Source organism: Pituophis catenifer, unplaced genomic scaffold (assembly GCF_029215685.1).
Source record: "Pituophis catenifer annectens isolate HBS135680 unplaced genomic scaffold, rPitCat1.0.hap2 SCAF_6, whole genome shotgun sequence".
NCBI classification, from domain to species: Eukaryota; Metazoa; Chordata; class Lepidosauria; order Squamata; family Colubridae; genus Pituophis; species Pituophis catenifer.
The window spans coordinates 34,262,378-34,279,489 of NW_027256886.1; the positions used below are offsets into that span (position 1 = coordinate 34,262,378).

The following is a 17,112-nucleotide window of genomic DNA, read 5'->3' on the forward strand; positions in this document are numbered from 1 at the left end:
TACATTCCTTGCCCTCAGCTGTTTGCGGATGTGATCCAGAATCCCTGGGGCCAGCCGGCCTCGCTGGCAACACCTAGCAACCTAGATAAAAAAACTCTACTGCTCAGCCCCAGAGTTAGAGGACCTTCTGGCGCTCCCTTCAGTAGACCAGCCCGTGGCAGCGTTAGCCTCCAGCTCGCTGATCTCCACTGACCCTCTGGACACGCTTAAGGCGGAGGAGAAGAGAATGGAGTGGGCCTTCCGCAAAGCACATCAGGCTGCAGGCTGGGCGATCAGATCGGCAACGGCAACTTCCTTCTTCAACAGAGTGTCACTCATTTGGCTCCGGCATCTACAGGACAGGCTTCCCCCTGAGGACACCAGACTACATCAAGATCTAAATAAGATAATAGCTGCTACAGAATACACAGCCGACGGTTCTTTGAACGCAGCCAAATTTGCCTCAAGAGCTCTGGCTTCAACCCTGACAGCTAGGAGGCTCTTCTGGCTCCGGCCCTGGAAGGCCGACTTCAAAGCCAAGTGGAAGTTGGCAGCCGTGCCATACAAGGCACCAGAGCTGTTCGGAGCCGCGCTGGAGCCCATGCTGATCGAGGGGAAGGACAAGAGGAAGATCCTCCCCTCAACATATCGGCGCCAGGAACGCAGATACACACCTTACCCGCTCTAGTAGCCCTTTCGTGCCGGCGCCAGACCCAGGGGGTCCTCCTCTCATCGCTCCCAATACCAGGGGGGAGACAGATTTCACGACAGGCAGCAGTTCCGAGACTGAGGACGACAACAGCAGCCTAAGCGCAACTTCCGTGGAGCCGGCCCTAAGCCCGCCAGAAGGGGGAAATGACTCCAGGCCCACGGGACCCATAGGGGGAAGGCTCACCCTCTTCCATCTACAATGGGCCAGCTCGACTTCGGACTCTTGGGTAAGGCGTACGATCTCTTCAGGATTATCCATCGAATTTTCTGGTCAGCCGCCCCACCGGTTCGTCCGTTGCCCAACCCCTCGATCCTCGGAGCTTCAGGACCTAATGTCACAGGAGATTGCCCACCTCCTGGAGGTCGAAGCCATAGAGCCGGTCCCGCACAGCCAGCGGGGCTCAGGTTTCTACTCAACCCTCTTCTTGGTACCCAAGAACTCCGGGGGCTGGAGGGCTATACTCAATCTAAAGCGTCTGAACCTGTCCGTTCAATACCGCAGGTTCAAAATGCACTCCCTCAAGTCCATCATAGCGGGGGTGAGACAGGGCGACTTCCTTCAGTTGGTCAACCTCCGGGAGGCTTATCTGCACGTGCCCATTTACCCGCATCACCGTCGGTACCTGAGGTTCGAGTATGCGGGCCGGCATTACCAATACCGTGCGATGCCATTTGGACTCTCGTCGGCCCCCTGCACCTTTACCAAACTGGTAGCGGTGGTGGCGGCCAGGCTCCGAGCTGTCCTGATCCGGGTGCTCTGTTACCTGGACGACATTCTGGTCCTGTCGTCCACACCCGACCAGGCCTCCAGAGACATGAAGATGGTGATGAAGATCTTCCAGGATCACGGTTTCACCATAAACCTTGCAAAGAGTCAACTTCAGCCCACCACCAGGCTTCTTCACCTAGGGGCGGTGATAGATTCGTCCAGCGGCCAAGTATTCTTATCACCGGACAGAGTCCAGAGCATCCGAACTCTGATCCTGCAGATCCTGACGAGGAGGAGAGTTGCCCTGATCCACCTCTCAAGCCTCCTCGGGAAGATGGTATCCTGCTTTGGCATCGTACCGTGGGCACGCAGACATTCGAGACCCCTGCAGTGGTTCCTCCTTCCCTTCCAGCGAACGGGAAGGGCCAACTCCCAAAAGGAAGTTCGCCTCACTCTCCAGGTCCACCGGTCCCTCAGGTGGTGGACATCGCCAGCGCTCCTCAAGGGGTCCAGCTTCCTAGAGCCGGACCGTTTGATACTCACCACCGACGCCAGCCTTCGGGGGTGGGGAGCCCATCTCCACAACCTAGTCACGCAAGGACAGTGGTCGCTTCAAGAACGGCAATGCAGCATCAATCTTGTAGAGCTTCGGGCGATCAGACTGGCACTGCGCAACTTCCAGCCGACAGTGCAGGGGCATCACATCTTAATCCTGACCGATAACATCTCGGCCAAGGCGCACGTCAACAGAGAGGGGGGCACAAGGTCCCGTGCCCTGATGCGGGAGGCCGCGGAGTTGTTCAGCTGGGCAGAGAGACACCTTCTCTCTATCAGAGCAGACCACATTTCGGGGGCAACCAATGTGAGGGCGGACTGGCTCAGCCGCGAAACAATAGATCAAGCGGAATGGCAGCTCCACCCTCAGCTGTTTCGAGAACTCGCTTCGCGCTTCGGAAACCCGGTGGTAGACCTCTTCGCAACCCCGGCCAACGCTCAACTCCCCCGCTTCATATCTCGCTACCCGACACCGCAAGCGGAGGACCATGATGCGCTGCGCTGCAGGTGGCCTGAGGGTCTCCTGTACGCAGTCCCACAGCTCCCGCGTCTCATCCGAAAGCTACTGGCAGAAAAAGCAGACCTACTCCTGGTAGCCCCGAACAGGCCCCGGAGACCATGGTTCGCCGACCTGGTGGCACTGTCCGTGGAACAGCCATGGGTGATCCCACCACAGCAGCTCGTTCTGTGCCAAGGAGCAGTCACGCATCCAGAGCCCCAGTGGCTGCAATTAGCTGTTTGGCATTTGAACGGGTCATCCTGAAGAAGGATAACCTGCCAGACGAGGTAGTTGCCACTATCCAGGCGGCTAGGCGTCCGTCTACGACCCGCATCTACGAGTCATCATGGCAGGGGTTCTGTCGCTGGAGCGCCCACCAGCATATCGGCCCCACATCAGCTACTATTCGGGACATTCTGCGGTTCCTACAAGCTGGCCTAGACAAAGGCCTGGCCCCGGCAACCCTACAAAGACAGACAGCGGCGTTGTCAACAGTCATCGCATGCGCTCCGTACCAATCCCTCGCGCACCACCCGCGCATCAAGGAGTTTCTGCATGGGGCCACCAACCTGTGACCCCCCACAGTACACCGTTACCCTTCATGGGATCTACCTCTTGATTTACGGGCGCTGACCAGGCCCCCATTCGAGCCCCCAAACTCGAGCTCTCTTAAGTACCTATCATTTAAGGTGACCTTCCTGCTGGCGATCACCTCGGCGAGGAGAGTCTCAGAGCTAGCGGCCCTTTCAGTCCGCAAAGATTTGTGTATTTTCCACGACTCCACCGTGACACTACGCCTGGATCCTGCCTTTATCCCGAAGGTCAACTCGTGGTTCCACCGAGCCCAGGAGCTCATTCTGCCAGATTTCTGCCCCTCACCTCATGACCCCAGAGAAAAGAGGTGGCACACCCTAGACGTTTGACGCGCCATTCGCACTTACATCCGACGGACCGCTCCCTTCCGCCGTACTGAGGGTCTCCTGGTCTCCTTCAACCCGAAGTCCAGGGGTCAGAAGATATCAGCAGCTACGGTCAGCAGATGGATCAAGGCCTGCATCGCCCTGGCATATGACCTGAACTCCAAACCGGGCCCCGGCAGAATTCTACCGCACTCGACTCGCAGCGCGGCCACCACGGCGGCCTGGGCCACCCAAGCCTCGGTCGTGGACATCTGCAGAGCTGCGACGTGGTCGTCCCTCACACCGTTCATCCGCCACTACAAGATCGATGCATTCAACTCGGCTGAGGCATCGTTTGGCCGCAGAGTACTGCAGAAAGTGTTGACGGAGGAGGACTCTGGAGGCAGTCAGCTTCCCACCCAGGGAGTTTAAGCTTGGGTATATCCCATGCATGGATAGTGGGAGCAGCGCACAGGAAAATGGACGTTGTCTTACCTGAACGTCCCTTTTCTGGGCGCTGCGTACACTATCCATATCCCGCCCGTCAGGGCTGCCTGCCCCCTGTTTATGACTGAGACTAGTTTCTTTTTCCATTACGTTAATTTGAGTTAATAAAGTTGAGTTTATAAGTTACTCATAGTGTGGATTCTTGTCTGCTGCGCCTTCGTTCAGACTGGGGGATCATGGGACCAGAGGCGTGGCTTGGGAGCCGGAAAGGGGAGGAAAAGTCTTTTGTTTTCACTCAGTTGTTTGCCAAGCACTGAAGGATTAACCCATGCATGGATAGTGTACGCAGCGCCCAGAAAAGGGACGTTCAGGTAAGACAACGTCCATTTTGATGTGCCAATAATAAATTTAGAGCTAGTCAAGATGAACATGGGGTAAACTATGATGATTGGAAAAGTTGGATTCTTGATGGCAAATAGAAATATTCTTCTATAGCACATACAATCACAGATGGTATTGCTCCTTTTGTAGTTGAAAGCAATAGCTAAAGCTTTTTATTGTTGGAGAAAATAAAATCCTGCATACAGAAATTAGTTTTGGTAAAAATTAGGCAATAAAAAGTTGATATAGCTTTGTAGCTGTAAACTAATTATATTGGCTATTCAGTATTGAATAAAAATATATATTTAATTTATAAAATATATATTTTATAAAAATAGTATCAATTAGTTTAAAACACAAAGTGAAGTTATATATTTTTAGTGTTATTACTGCATTTTATGTAATATACCAACATAACATCCTACTTTGTATTTTTGATAGGGCAAAAAGGATGTGGCTCAAATATTTAACAATATTCTGAGAAGACAAATTGGTACTAGAACACCCACAGTTGAATATATCTGCACTCAGCAAAATATATTGTTCATGCTGTTAAAAGGGTATGTATTATATTGTAAATATGAGATGATTTTTTTTTTCTCATGTAAACTAGTTTACATTTAATTTTCTACCTGGGTAGGGCTGTAATATCTCTACCTTAATAATTAGTTGTAATTATAAAGGTTGCTGTCAACTAGTTTAGAGACCTAAAGAGCTGCTGGTATTCCTGTAATTATCTGCAGTGGCTGGAAAATTCTGAACTTCAATTACTTCTTAAAGGACCTCCTTCTTCCCAACATACTATACACAAAAGCCCGTTTCTGCCAAATTGGACTCTCCCAATAGTCTTGTAAGCATAACAATGAGAAGTTTGGAAACTTTTGCATCTGTTGGTCGTTAATCACAATTTATTATGTCATCTTACCTCTGGGTAAACTATATTATTAAGTCTGATTAGTGGAAATGAGGCTTGTTTCCATAAACCATAATGAAAGAATGGGGTATTATATTAAATTAAAATTAATGAGAAATGCAGACATACTGGCAATATGTTTTCAACTTAAACTTTCAGTTTTCCTGCAAGACAAGATAGAAGAATTTATTTATTCATTTATTTATTGGTTCGATTTATATGCCACCCTTTTCCAGAGACTCAAGGCGGCTTACAATGTGTTAAGCAATAGCCTTCATACTTTTGTATATACCTGCTTAGTAGGGCTTTCGCCCCCCCCCAGCGGTGTTCTTTTTTATATAAAGTCAGCTTATTGCCCCCACAAACCGGGTCCTCATTTTACCTACCTCGAAAGGATGGAAGGCTGAGTCAACCTTGAGCCTGGTGAGATTTGAACTTGCAGTAATTGAATCTGTACTTCTATGAAATTCTTACCACATTAAACTGTAGCTTAGCATTGTTTTTTTAAAATATAGTCAGTGTTTTAGAAACAAAACTTCCATACCATATTTTATGGAAGGTAGATTTAAGATTTCTTTAAAAGACGTGAGTCAAATATCCCTGCAGAGGAATACTCAAAAGTGTCTTATTTTAAAGATAAGCTTCACTTTCTTTCAGTATGTATCTTCATAAGTAGTCTTGATGTATGGAATTGTTCTCATTAGTTTGTCTGTGGGTTTGCATATTTTGTCACCTTGGTATGCAAATTGGCTCTTAAACATTGAACATTTGCTTATCATTCACAAAGTAGACCGAAGTCTTCCCACACAATGCGCTCTGTGTTTCTTGATACACAATTCATAGCCTTGTAGTAATGATGAATTATTGGTTCAGTTTTCTCAAATAAAGAACAACTCATTGTGTATGTTCCCCACCAGATTGCTATTTCCTCTGCTTATATCATGTGCATTAATATATTGGAGCATCATGCTTCATTTGTGTTCGCAGTCACAAACAAATGTGAAACCTTTCAACAAATTAATGAACAGTGAAGTATTGTTGCTGTTTAGCACAGAGGGATATTTATAATTGTTTTTCCCCACGTCTGGGGGAAATGAAATCTCTTCCTGTCATTTAAAAAACAGTTAAGCAATGTGAGAAATAACAGAATAATTTGTAAACAGAAAAGTACTTATTTCTTTTGACCATCGTTTGCTTCTTACTCAACACATAAGCAACAAACACGATGCATTCAAAACTTACAAAATGTTGCTTTTTCATTCAAACATAGCAAATAAATAATACACCAAAATTCCACCAAATTTTAAGGTCATATAATTAAGCTGTAAATTACTTAGGACTTTGCCAGTGAAACCAGCACATGTGTAATGGAAGTCTGGATATTATTTGGAGTATGATTGTATTCTTGGAATTCCATTCATGAATGCATTTTGAAATCTCACTCTATAGGGACTTCTAATATGAATGTAAAAATAGCAAATGTTTGGACTCCATTGTGTCCCTTGGTTCTTCTTTGAATTTACACTGAAGCCCCTAGCAGTTGGCAAATCCCTTCCCTTGCCCAGAATCCCTTGAACTTTATGTACACCCAGAATATTCTTTGAAAAAAAGAGAAAGGTGAAGTTGTCATGGCTACATCACTCCTATCTAAGCTTCATGAGCCTGACATTAGCAATGGGGGTGGGGGATGATGGAGAGGGAAAGATTGGAATGTAAGGAAAAAGGGAGGGGTGGAAGCCCAGCTGAACTTTGTGAGAAGTTTCAGCCAGCCAAGGTCAACTATCAATATACAGAGCTGGGAATTGAAAACCTGTTTCCTAAACTAGCGGTCACCAACTGGTGGTCTGTGGATCACTGGTGGTCTGTGAGAAAATTTTGGTGGTCCGCAGAAAAATTATTTGTATTTTTTATGTTGCACTAAATCAGGGGTCCTCAAACCAAGGCCCCTGGGATGAATACCTGCAGTGAACGTTTGTGTTGCTGCAGAGAATCTCCCCCTTCAGGGTCTTTTTATATGGGTCGGAGGGGAGCAGAAATTCCAACTTGGGGTCTGCTTTGGCCTCCTGGTGCCAGGGCTTTGGGTAAAGGCTGGAGGGAAGTGCCTCTGGTGGCAAAGAGCCAGAGGACCTTGTTCCAGTGGGACTGGATCATGGCCTGGAACTGGCTGACAATCTCAGCCCGCTGAGCCTCCAGGCGCCGGTACCTGGCCTTGCACTCCTGCAGGTCTTCGCTCTGCTTTGAAGGCCTATGCTCGTAGTCCTCAGTGAGGTGCTTCTACTGAGCCACCTCCTCGGTCAGATCCAATTTGAACTGAACTGTTTTGCCAACTCTTTTTTGTGGTGGCTGCTTAGCTCCAACAACGTCTTCCTGTTGGAGCGCTAAGGAGCCCAGGCAGGGAAGCAAGGAGTGGCTGGGAGGGGAGGGGCGAGTAGACGCTGGTGAAGCATCCCTCGATGTGAGTGACATCGAGTTGGCTACGCCCACCCAGTCACATAACCACCTAGCCACCCCCACCTAGCCGGTCATTAGGCAGATCATATTAGTGGTCCGCAGGATTTAAAATTATGAATTTAGTGGTCCTGAGGTCCGAAAGGTTGGTGACCCCTGTCCTAAACAATATACAAGCATCTAATTGGACATTTAAGATAACTGGGGGATGGCCAAAGACGAGGAGAGGAAAATTTACTTTGTATTATTTCCACAGAAAACCTCAGATTCAGGTTACTCTACTTTTGTAACCACTTAAGCTTCAGTAAAGTATAATCTTGGCAAAAACAAATGGCCAGGAGTCTTTCTTTGCTAAATGACTGAGTGGTATGGTTGACATAGCTACATGACAGAGCTTTGCTAAAAAAAAAAATACCTTGGCAAAAGCAGTGATCGAGGAGAGTAAGCTAGCAAAAGATGAAAAAGAGAAAAGGAAAAAAAGTACACATAACCTGTATAAAAAGGGTTACATAAAACATTTTCTACTCAGAATGGTTTTTTCTTCCAAGCTCCAGTTGTATCCATAGCCTCCCAAATATTGAAAACTTATTGTTTAACAATGGATTCTGAAGGCAGGAATGACAAAGATGATTAGCCTGCTAATTTTATTTCTTTATATTTTGTATTTGCTATTCATCCACCTTTATTATTTTTATAAATAACTCAAGGCAGCAAACATATCCAATATTCTTCCCTCCTCCTATTTTCTCAATAACAATCTTGTGAGGTGTGTTGGGTTAAGAGAGAATGACTGACTCAAAGCCACTCAGCTGGCTTTCATGCCTAAGGTGGGACCAGAATTCACAATATCCCAGTTTCTAGACCAGCACCTTAAACCACGACACCTAACTTGCTCTCAATTATTATCTCTAATAATGTGAAATTGGTAAAGACATCCCTGACCATGGCTTCAGTCTTAGTTTTATGCTAACATACCTATCAACATTTATGATAATGAACTTCACTCAGAAAATCAGATTGTACTTTTTCAGAAAAATTATCTTAAAAAATCAAGAGTTTTTGCTTGTAAATCCCTATCATCAAAGATTAAAAAAAACCGAGTTAGAAGCTGTACAAGGTGCCACAATAAACTTTCATGACTATTTTTTTCAATTGCTGTTGCCCCTTTATAATATTTGAACATTGACAACTTGCTTGCTGTTTTCATAGCATTTATCTGGTACTGTTTCCATGTATGAAGCCTGTCCATTTACAAGATAAATGAAAAACTAGGAGGGATATCTGTCTGAACATACAGACATTCATGCAACAGAAGTGTTGTTCCAGTAAATATGAACTTACGTTTTTAGTAGGTGATTTAGAACATACATTAATAATCTGCTCTGACTGTATGCCTGTTTTATTGATACTATATTTTTTACTTAAACAGGTATGAATCTCCAGAAATTGCTCTGAATTGTGGAATCATGTTAAGAGAATGCATCAGACATGAACCACTAGCGAAAATAATCTTGTGGTCAGAACAGTTTTACGACTTCTTCAGATATGTGGAAATGTCAACATTTGACATTGCTTCAGATGCATTTGCCACTTTCAAGGTTGTATTGTTTATATTCGACAACATTTAAAAATTTATATCATAACTGCTGTAGTTCATTTTGGAAAATATATCAAAGAATCAACCAGACAGCCACAAAATAACATTATTAAAATTGCAAAAATAAAACCAATATTAAAATGTACACCACTCTTTAAAAAAAAGAGATAAACAACAACATGCAGCATTTCAGCTGTTGAATTCCAGCAACATAATAATGAAGTTTAATAGGAATTACCAACTTGGTAATATTGAGGCGGGAGTGACTTCAGGTTCTCCATCCCTGCTCAAGTAAAAATGGCACAGAAATTATGGCTGTACTAATTTTCTTCAAAATAGATGAAAGCTTCAACTGAGTTATGAGGCATATAAATAATTAACTAAACGGAAAAGAATTCAGATAGTCTTTCTTACAACAGTTTTTTAGTGACCATTCAAATTTACGACGACACTGTAGACAGTGACTTATGACCATTTTTCGCACTTAGGATTGTTGCAGCATCCCCATAGTTAGATGATCAAAATTCAGGCGATTGGCAACTATTTCATATTTATGACTCCTGCAGTGTCCTGGGATCATGTGATCATCTCACAAGTCAGTGGGGAAGCCAGGTTCACTTAATAATCATGTCCCTAACTTAGCAACTGCAGTGATTCACTTAACAATTGTGACAAAAAAGATTGTAAAATGGGGCAAAACTCACTTAACAAATGTCTCGCTTAGCAATATAAATTTTGGGCTCAATTGTGGTCATAAGTTGAGGACTACCTGTATGTTAAAAATTGCTTTCAGACATCCTGAAATTATAGAAAAGGAGAGGGAATATCTTTAAGTAACAGTATATTTTCTTATTTTAAGGATTTACTTACAAGGCACAAATTGCTGAGTGCAGAATTTTTGGAACAGCATTATGATAGGGTATGTATTTTTATTTCTTTGTTATAATTTTTTTTTCAACTATCAGAATAATCACAAAATAAGAGAGTGAAAAACAATGAAACAGTTCCTGTCTAGTCAAATATTTTTATTTTCAGCATTTTCTGGTTTATTGTAGCAATACAAGTTGAACCTGTGATGTAAGGGTTTTTCTTAAACTTGGACAGGAATTTTTTGTAGTTGTTTTAAAAATGCTAAGAATAAAATTGTTTTTGTAAGAAGCAAACAACATACTCTCACTATGTTGCCATTCCTGGTAGTCATGCTAATCAGAGAAGTATATATGACAACCTTGCTCCATCTACTGGCCATAGCTAATGATAAAAATATAAAGTTGGTTGTTTATAAACTCAAGTATGCCTAAAGAATTAACTGAAAACTCCATTCTGTCAGCTGCAGAATACTTATTCAGATGTTTTGTGTAGGTAGTACAAGAAAAATGCTAAAAAAACAATTAGAACAGTCTAAATGCATTGGAATTCAATTTCTATGATTCGCATCCAGTTCTCTTTGTTTTTATTATTTCTAATTAAATGGGTCACTTGGGATCATTCTGTTGATTGGAAAAGCCATGATTATTATTTTTTTCTATCCAGTTCTTCAGTGAATATGAAAAATTGCTCCACTCAGAAAATTATGTAACAAAACGACAGTCACTTAAGGTAAAAAAAAAAATCACTGCTATAAGATGATTTAGTTATTCTGTTCTTCTACATTAAAATAAAAAGTGTCAGGAGAATTCTGAATTTTAGGCAATTTGTAGTTATATATGTAACTTGTTAATACCAATTCTACAAGTATTCTTTGCCAGCAAATAATAACTAAAGCTTTAAGGATATAATATACATTTCTCCTTTTTACTATAAACACTACTCATTTTTTTTAATTGGTAGCAGAAGTACTAAAAAGATTGTTTTGCCATTTTCTCCCACTTCTTGCATCTCTGGTCTAATCTGGAAGAAGGCTTCCATATTTGTTCTTTGTCCTTCCATTTGACAATTATGGTCCATAAGGCTATGGTGACCTCCATTTTTTAAAAGATTTTTGGAATGAATCCAGATAATTTTAACAGTTTACATGGCAGAGAATAGGGTATAATAGTAAATTAGTCTAATATCACTAATCTTTTGAAAATAACAATTGTGCAAGGGGAAATACAACCATTAGCTCTGTTAACTATTGAAACTTCTGTGCTTTATAGTCCTTGTGAAAAAACAATCCTGTTTGTTTATTGCTGTAGCTACTTGGTGAATTGCTACTGGATAGACACAACTTCACAATTATGACAAAATACATCAGTAAACCTGAAAATCTCAAGCTAATGATGAATCTTTTAAGGGACAAAAGTCGCAACATTCAGTTTGAGGCCTTCCACGTCTTTAAGGTAATGCTGATTTACAATCACCGTATAATACAAAGTTGTCTAGTAAGATTTGAATAAATGGGAAAGGGAGGGAGCCAGGGATATTTTTTTCAGAATCATAGTATACACATAGTCAGCAATTAATAAATCCATGTAATTATTCTTATTTTTTTTTAATTCAGCATCACAGATCTAAACTATGGTATGAATACATTTATTGCTTGTGAAAATAAATACCTAAATGCTGATTTTAGTTTCTTAAATTCAGCCTATTTATAGAACTTTTAAATGGAGTTTTTTTGTATTTTGCTAGGCTTTTTGTGGATATTTGATCTACTTCCCAATTTGGAAAAATCATTGGAAACACTGCCTAAAGAGCAGCAGGTGGTCTAGAGGTAGAGCTCTTGCCTCACAATCAGAAAGCTGTGAAATTGATCCTAAGTAGCAGCAGATATTTCACTCTCTGGCCTCAAAGAGAAAATATCTGCTCCCAACACCGTGTAGGGTCAGTAAACGCTCAGCTCCCCACCCAATGCAAGAGATTACAGGGTCATTAAAAGAAAAAAAAATGGAAACACTGCCTACATAGTGTAATTGTGATTCTGACAAATTCTTATGCATGGATTACATATGGTACATTGCTTGTAAATTTCATGCATTATATAGAGAAAAACTTATTCTTCTGTTAATATTTTCTAATACAATCTGATTTTAATTTTTCTGAAAATTGTATTGCAGGTGTTTGTAGCCAATCCTAACAAGACGCAACCTATATTAGATATTCTCTTAAAGAACCAGACCAAACTTATTGAGTTTCTCAGCAAGTTTCAGAACGACAGGACCGAGGATGAACAATTTAACGATGAGAAGACCTATTTAGTTAAACAGATCAGGGATTTGAAAAGACCAGCACAACAAGAAGCCTAATCTTCTATAAACCCCTAAAATATTAAATCCAAATTCAGCATTTGCTGTTAGATATTCAGCATCAGGCACTCTTATCACTTCATGAGGAACATTACTGCTAACCGCTGTTCAGTGAACAGTTTGTTTGTTTTTTCTTCTCTTTATTTTTTTAGTCCGAGTTGACAAACCTAGCTGCTGCTTTCTTGCACAATGTGGACTTTCTTGATATTTGTGTCTGAATTCAAGCACACCGCTTGTTTTTAGAAGTCCAGGGTGGGGGTGGGATGGGAAAGATTATTGGTTCATGAAACAAACATATAAGATAGTTTGAGATAGGAGAGAAGGTATTAGACTAGTTTATGACAGGGTGCATGCTAGAAAATCTGATTCAATCCATGTTTGCACTTAACCTTGTATGAGATGCGAGCACAATGTGATCTGTGCATATTTGGCACCATAGTATAAGATTATATGCCTTGATTTTTTTAAAAAAATGTGCAGTGCTTTAATTGTAATCAAAGGGGAAATGTATCTAAGATGTGAGCTTTCTGGGATGAACAGTTGTCTTGCAAATAAAATTGATACTGAAACTTAGCAACTTCTAAGAATGACATCTCAGAGTTCATGAGGAAAATGTATATATGCCTTTCGTTGCTTTATAGTTTGTTTTTGAGAGTGATTTTCTGAGAATTGAGATGTAGACTTGGAAATACATTATAAGAATTTTTGTTAATTTTACTTCAAATTGTGTTTCAGACAATAGAGCTTAGCAGTGACACTTTGTGTTTCATTTCAACAATGCTTGTTTTCTTCTGTATATAACTCCTACGCTGCTCATTTCTTTAAAAATGATTTAATTTGTACAGCAGAGGAATGTTAATGTATTAGTCTGTAACTTTTATCTGATACTGATACTGAGTTTTGAAAAATGAAAGCTCATGTAAAATGATACTTTGGATCACATGAAAATACTGATTTCACACTTCTTAAATACTGCAGCATTAAAAAGAATCCATTTTTCTGTATTTGCAAGTATAATGCAGTGCCATCAGTTAAAGTAGACTAAAATATAGCTCTGGAGCCCACTAAACCTGTATTCCTCAATGTTGGCCTTCTCCATTTATATTAGTGCTGTGTTTGGCCAATTGTAAATTATAAAGATTATGCTAAATTAATTCAGATTTGTTTTTCATGTGGGTATAAAGAGAATCTCTCTTTTCATATCGTTAGTATAATAGTTGTGTTGTATTTAACTTATATTTTCCCTTCAACAACCATAATTTTCATAACTGTCCTAGTGTCAATATCCTGTTCCTTAATGCTGCAAACTATCAGTATTTATTTTTTTTAAAGACTGATTTTGCACCACTTTTTGTTACTGTGATCATAACAAAATGCTAGATATATCTAAAGTATGTTATCAAAATCTTATCTATTCATAATAGTAGAACTGAGATCACAACCAGCCAACTTTTTGAATTGGGAGTATGAAAGTTCAAATTCCGCATGATTGAATCTGGCTGAAAATGCTATACAATTATTTATTGTTTTCTAGCATCTATATGATTAAATTATTTTACAAATGATTAATTTGCTGATTGACATTTTAGCTAATTTTCAAAGCCTTCATGATGGAAGTTGGAATAAAGTCCAGCAAATAGGATTCTGATAATGTTGGATATATATACCTATGTTTCTTTCAGCAGTCATAAGCCATTTGTCTTTTCCAAAATGGTCTGTAATATCTACTGAAAAAAATCATAATCCTCTATTGAATCATTTATATAGACAAGCAAAAACAACCATGGAGGTGATAATATTATAGATCAGTACAGTACTCTGTCCTTTTTTATATTTTGGTTTAGTATAGCTAAGACAAGGAAATATTAGGTGGCAAGTTATTCTCCATTATGCATAAGGCTTCCACTTTTAGAAAAAAAAAATATAGACATGCTAAAAGTTGTATATCTGTGTGTGTGTATATCTATATATCTATATATGTGTGTGTATGTGTGTGTGTACACACACATCTATCAAAATAGATATATGAAAGTTAAAAGGTGGATCTGGATATTGATTTTGCTTCTCTATTATTTGGCATGGGACAAAAGGCTATACTTTAAAAAAACATTAATCCTTGAAGTGTTGGCTTTCAAAAAAAAGTTGTATTTAAGACCATTTGATGTGCTATTCATATTAAAAACTATTGTACTGGAAATGGTTTCTTATCTGTGTGAAGGCTTAAAGATATTACTAAAAGTTATTTAATGTGATTTTTGGGGTTTTTTTCTAACTCTGTACAATTGTAAATTTACTTCCATGAAAGCATTTCTTCAAATGAATGCATTTCTTATTAGAAGATCTGGCTGGCCCCTTAATTTAAATTGAAATAAAATTTTGAAGAAACACAAATTGCGTGCTATAATATGTATCAAGAAGAAGGTTCACCCAAAAATGAGTATTTTTCCTAAGAAGTATTCTGCTTCTTGTAAAACATTGGCCATGTATTTAAAATTTTCATACAAGTAAATAAATAATATTCAACCAGACATATTTACCAGCTGTTCTATTCATGGTCTACAATGTTGTTAGAGTTCTTAAAAACTATCTTAGGTTAAATTTTGATCTTGCTAATAAAAATGGTCAAATGTATTTGTAAGTTTTTTAAAAAACTATTTTTTATAGGACAAATTTGCGGTTATATCTGTTTTACTGTCATTGTTTTCTCTAAAGTATCCAAACAACTATTTATAGGTGAAGATGTTGAGAATAGTAAGGCATCAGCAATTTTCCTGCTACTAAATTTCCTTGAAGAGATTATCACTATTTAGAGTAGAATTGCCATTGAATATTATATATAAATCTATGCCATATCATAAATGGTTTTGGAATTCATTAACAATTACTTAGGCAGACTCCATATATCAATTTTCTGTAAGAGTAGTACTTCCTTCCTCCTAAAGATATACTCACTGTTAAAAAGCTTTATGCAATTTAAAAAAAAAACGTAGATCTGTAGCACTAATAAAAGTCCTTGTTCCCTCCCCACCCCCAAAAACTTTCTGCTGGATCTTATACAAAAGTGTATTAAAATTATGATATTACTCTTGTTCATCACACACATTTTTGTCTTTGAAACAACTGAAATGTTAGAATACAGACTTTCGTACATCTTAAAATATCATATTTATAAAAATAACATTCCCTAATTTTTGCAAGATTCTTGATCTAGTCTTGAATCTTCTTTTGTCGCTGCTCCCAGTAGAATCAAAATAAAATGCATTATAACTAGAAGCTGGCAGAGCTTCTAGTTATAAACTTAAATCAGAATGAGGTGAATAGATAAGACATGCAATGGATATATGATTGTATCAGTTTTACCATTGAAACCAAATCTACCATAAAATAACCAATTCATGCTTTACCACTATCTATTAAATTACAGGTAGTCCTTGACTGACTGTTTGAAGTTACAATGACACTAAATTTTGAAGGCATTCTGAAAAAGGGGTCTACAGTGCAATGTTTTTCTTAATATGTTTCCCTGACCAGGAAAAAGCGTAGTGATGCAGTGGTTAGAATGCAGTACTGCAAGCTACTTCTGCTGACTGCTGGCTGCCTGCAATTTGGCAGTTCGAATCTCACCAGGCTGAAGGTTGACTCAATCTTCCATCCTTCCAAGGTTGGTAAAATGAGGACCAGATTGTTTGGGGCAATATGCTGACTCTGTAAACTGCTTAGAGAGGGCTGTAAAGCACTGTAAAGTGGTATATAAAACTAAATGCTAAATGCTAAAAAATTCTAGTAGAGAAACATCTGGAAGGCTAAATGAAGTGGTACTGAAGCAGTCATTTTATCAGAACAGCCATGTTTTCAGCATAGAAAGATTTGGAACTCTGGTCCAGCTGCTGTAGGTCTATCAGAGACAATGATAACCATATTTTATGCTAGCCTGCTGTTGCTCCTGCCATAAGGCCTTTGCCTTATGGACTATGGTGGAGCAGTGGACTAAAGTGCTGTTAAATAGCACTTAACTGCCAGCTTCCTGCAATTACTGCGAGTTCAAATCTCACCAGGCTCAAGGTTGACTCAGCCTTCCATCCTTCCGAGGTAGGTAAAATGAGGACCCGGATTGTGGGGCAATAAGCTGACTGTGTATAAAAAAGAACACCGCTTGGGGGGGGGCCGAAAGCCCTACTAAGCAGGCATATACAAAAGTATGAAGGCTATTGCTTAACGCATTGTAAGCCGCCTGAGTCTCCGGAGAAGGGCAGCATATAAATCGAACCAATAAATAAATAAATAAATATTCTCCCCTCAGAAAGTAGAATGGCCCCTTTGGCTTTTTGCAAAGTTTTAAAAACTTTTTAGAAGGGCCTGGAGCTCAGAGAGTGTTAAGGACCCTATTGCTTGGCTTTACTATTAGTTGATTCATCGTCATTGGTGCTTTTTGTACTTAATTTACTTTTTGGATGTTTTTATTGTTTTATAATTTTAGAATTGTAAGTCGCCTAGAGTCACTTGATTTTGACTGATTTGATTTGACTGAATTGAATTGAATGAAATGAATGAAATGAATGAAATGAATGAAATGAATGAAATGAATGAAATGAATGAAATGAATAATAATAAATACTAGTCTTGTGCATACGTATCTAAGGCTCTAAGCTGAGGATATTTGAGAACAAATAAAGGCAATAATGTGAAGTTAGTATAGTAGCAAAATTAGATTTTCCACAGGAGTTATTCCAAGTTAACCAGAAATATC

At 40.0% G+C, this 17,112-nt stretch overlaps 1 protein-coding gene across 2 annotated transcripts in view; it reads left to right on the top strand.

Moving 5' to 3' along the window:
- Positions 1 to 14,893, top strand: part of CAB39 (calcium binding protein 39) — a 36,199-nt gene extending 21,306 nt beyond the window's left edge. For both annotated transcript variants that reach the window (XM_070945766.1, XM_070945767.1), the window contains exons 4-9: positions 4,622 to 4,740; positions 8,971 to 9,139; positions 9,998 to 10,057; positions 10,672 to 10,737; positions 11,316 to 11,459; positions 12,177 to 14,893. In XM_070945766.1, coding sequence (XP_070801867.1) covers positions 4,622 to 4,740; positions 8,971 to 9,139; positions 9,998 to 10,057; positions 10,672 to 10,737; positions 11,316 to 11,459; positions 12,177 to 12,365 — 747 coding nt within the window. In that variant the 3' untranslated portion in view covers positions 12,366 to 14,893. The remainder of the gene's footprint in view (positions 1 to 4,621; positions 4,741 to 8,970; positions 9,140 to 9,997; positions 10,058 to 10,671; positions 10,738 to 11,315; positions 11,460 to 12,176) is intronic.
- Positions 14,894 to 17,112: the final 2,219 nt, after the last annotated feature.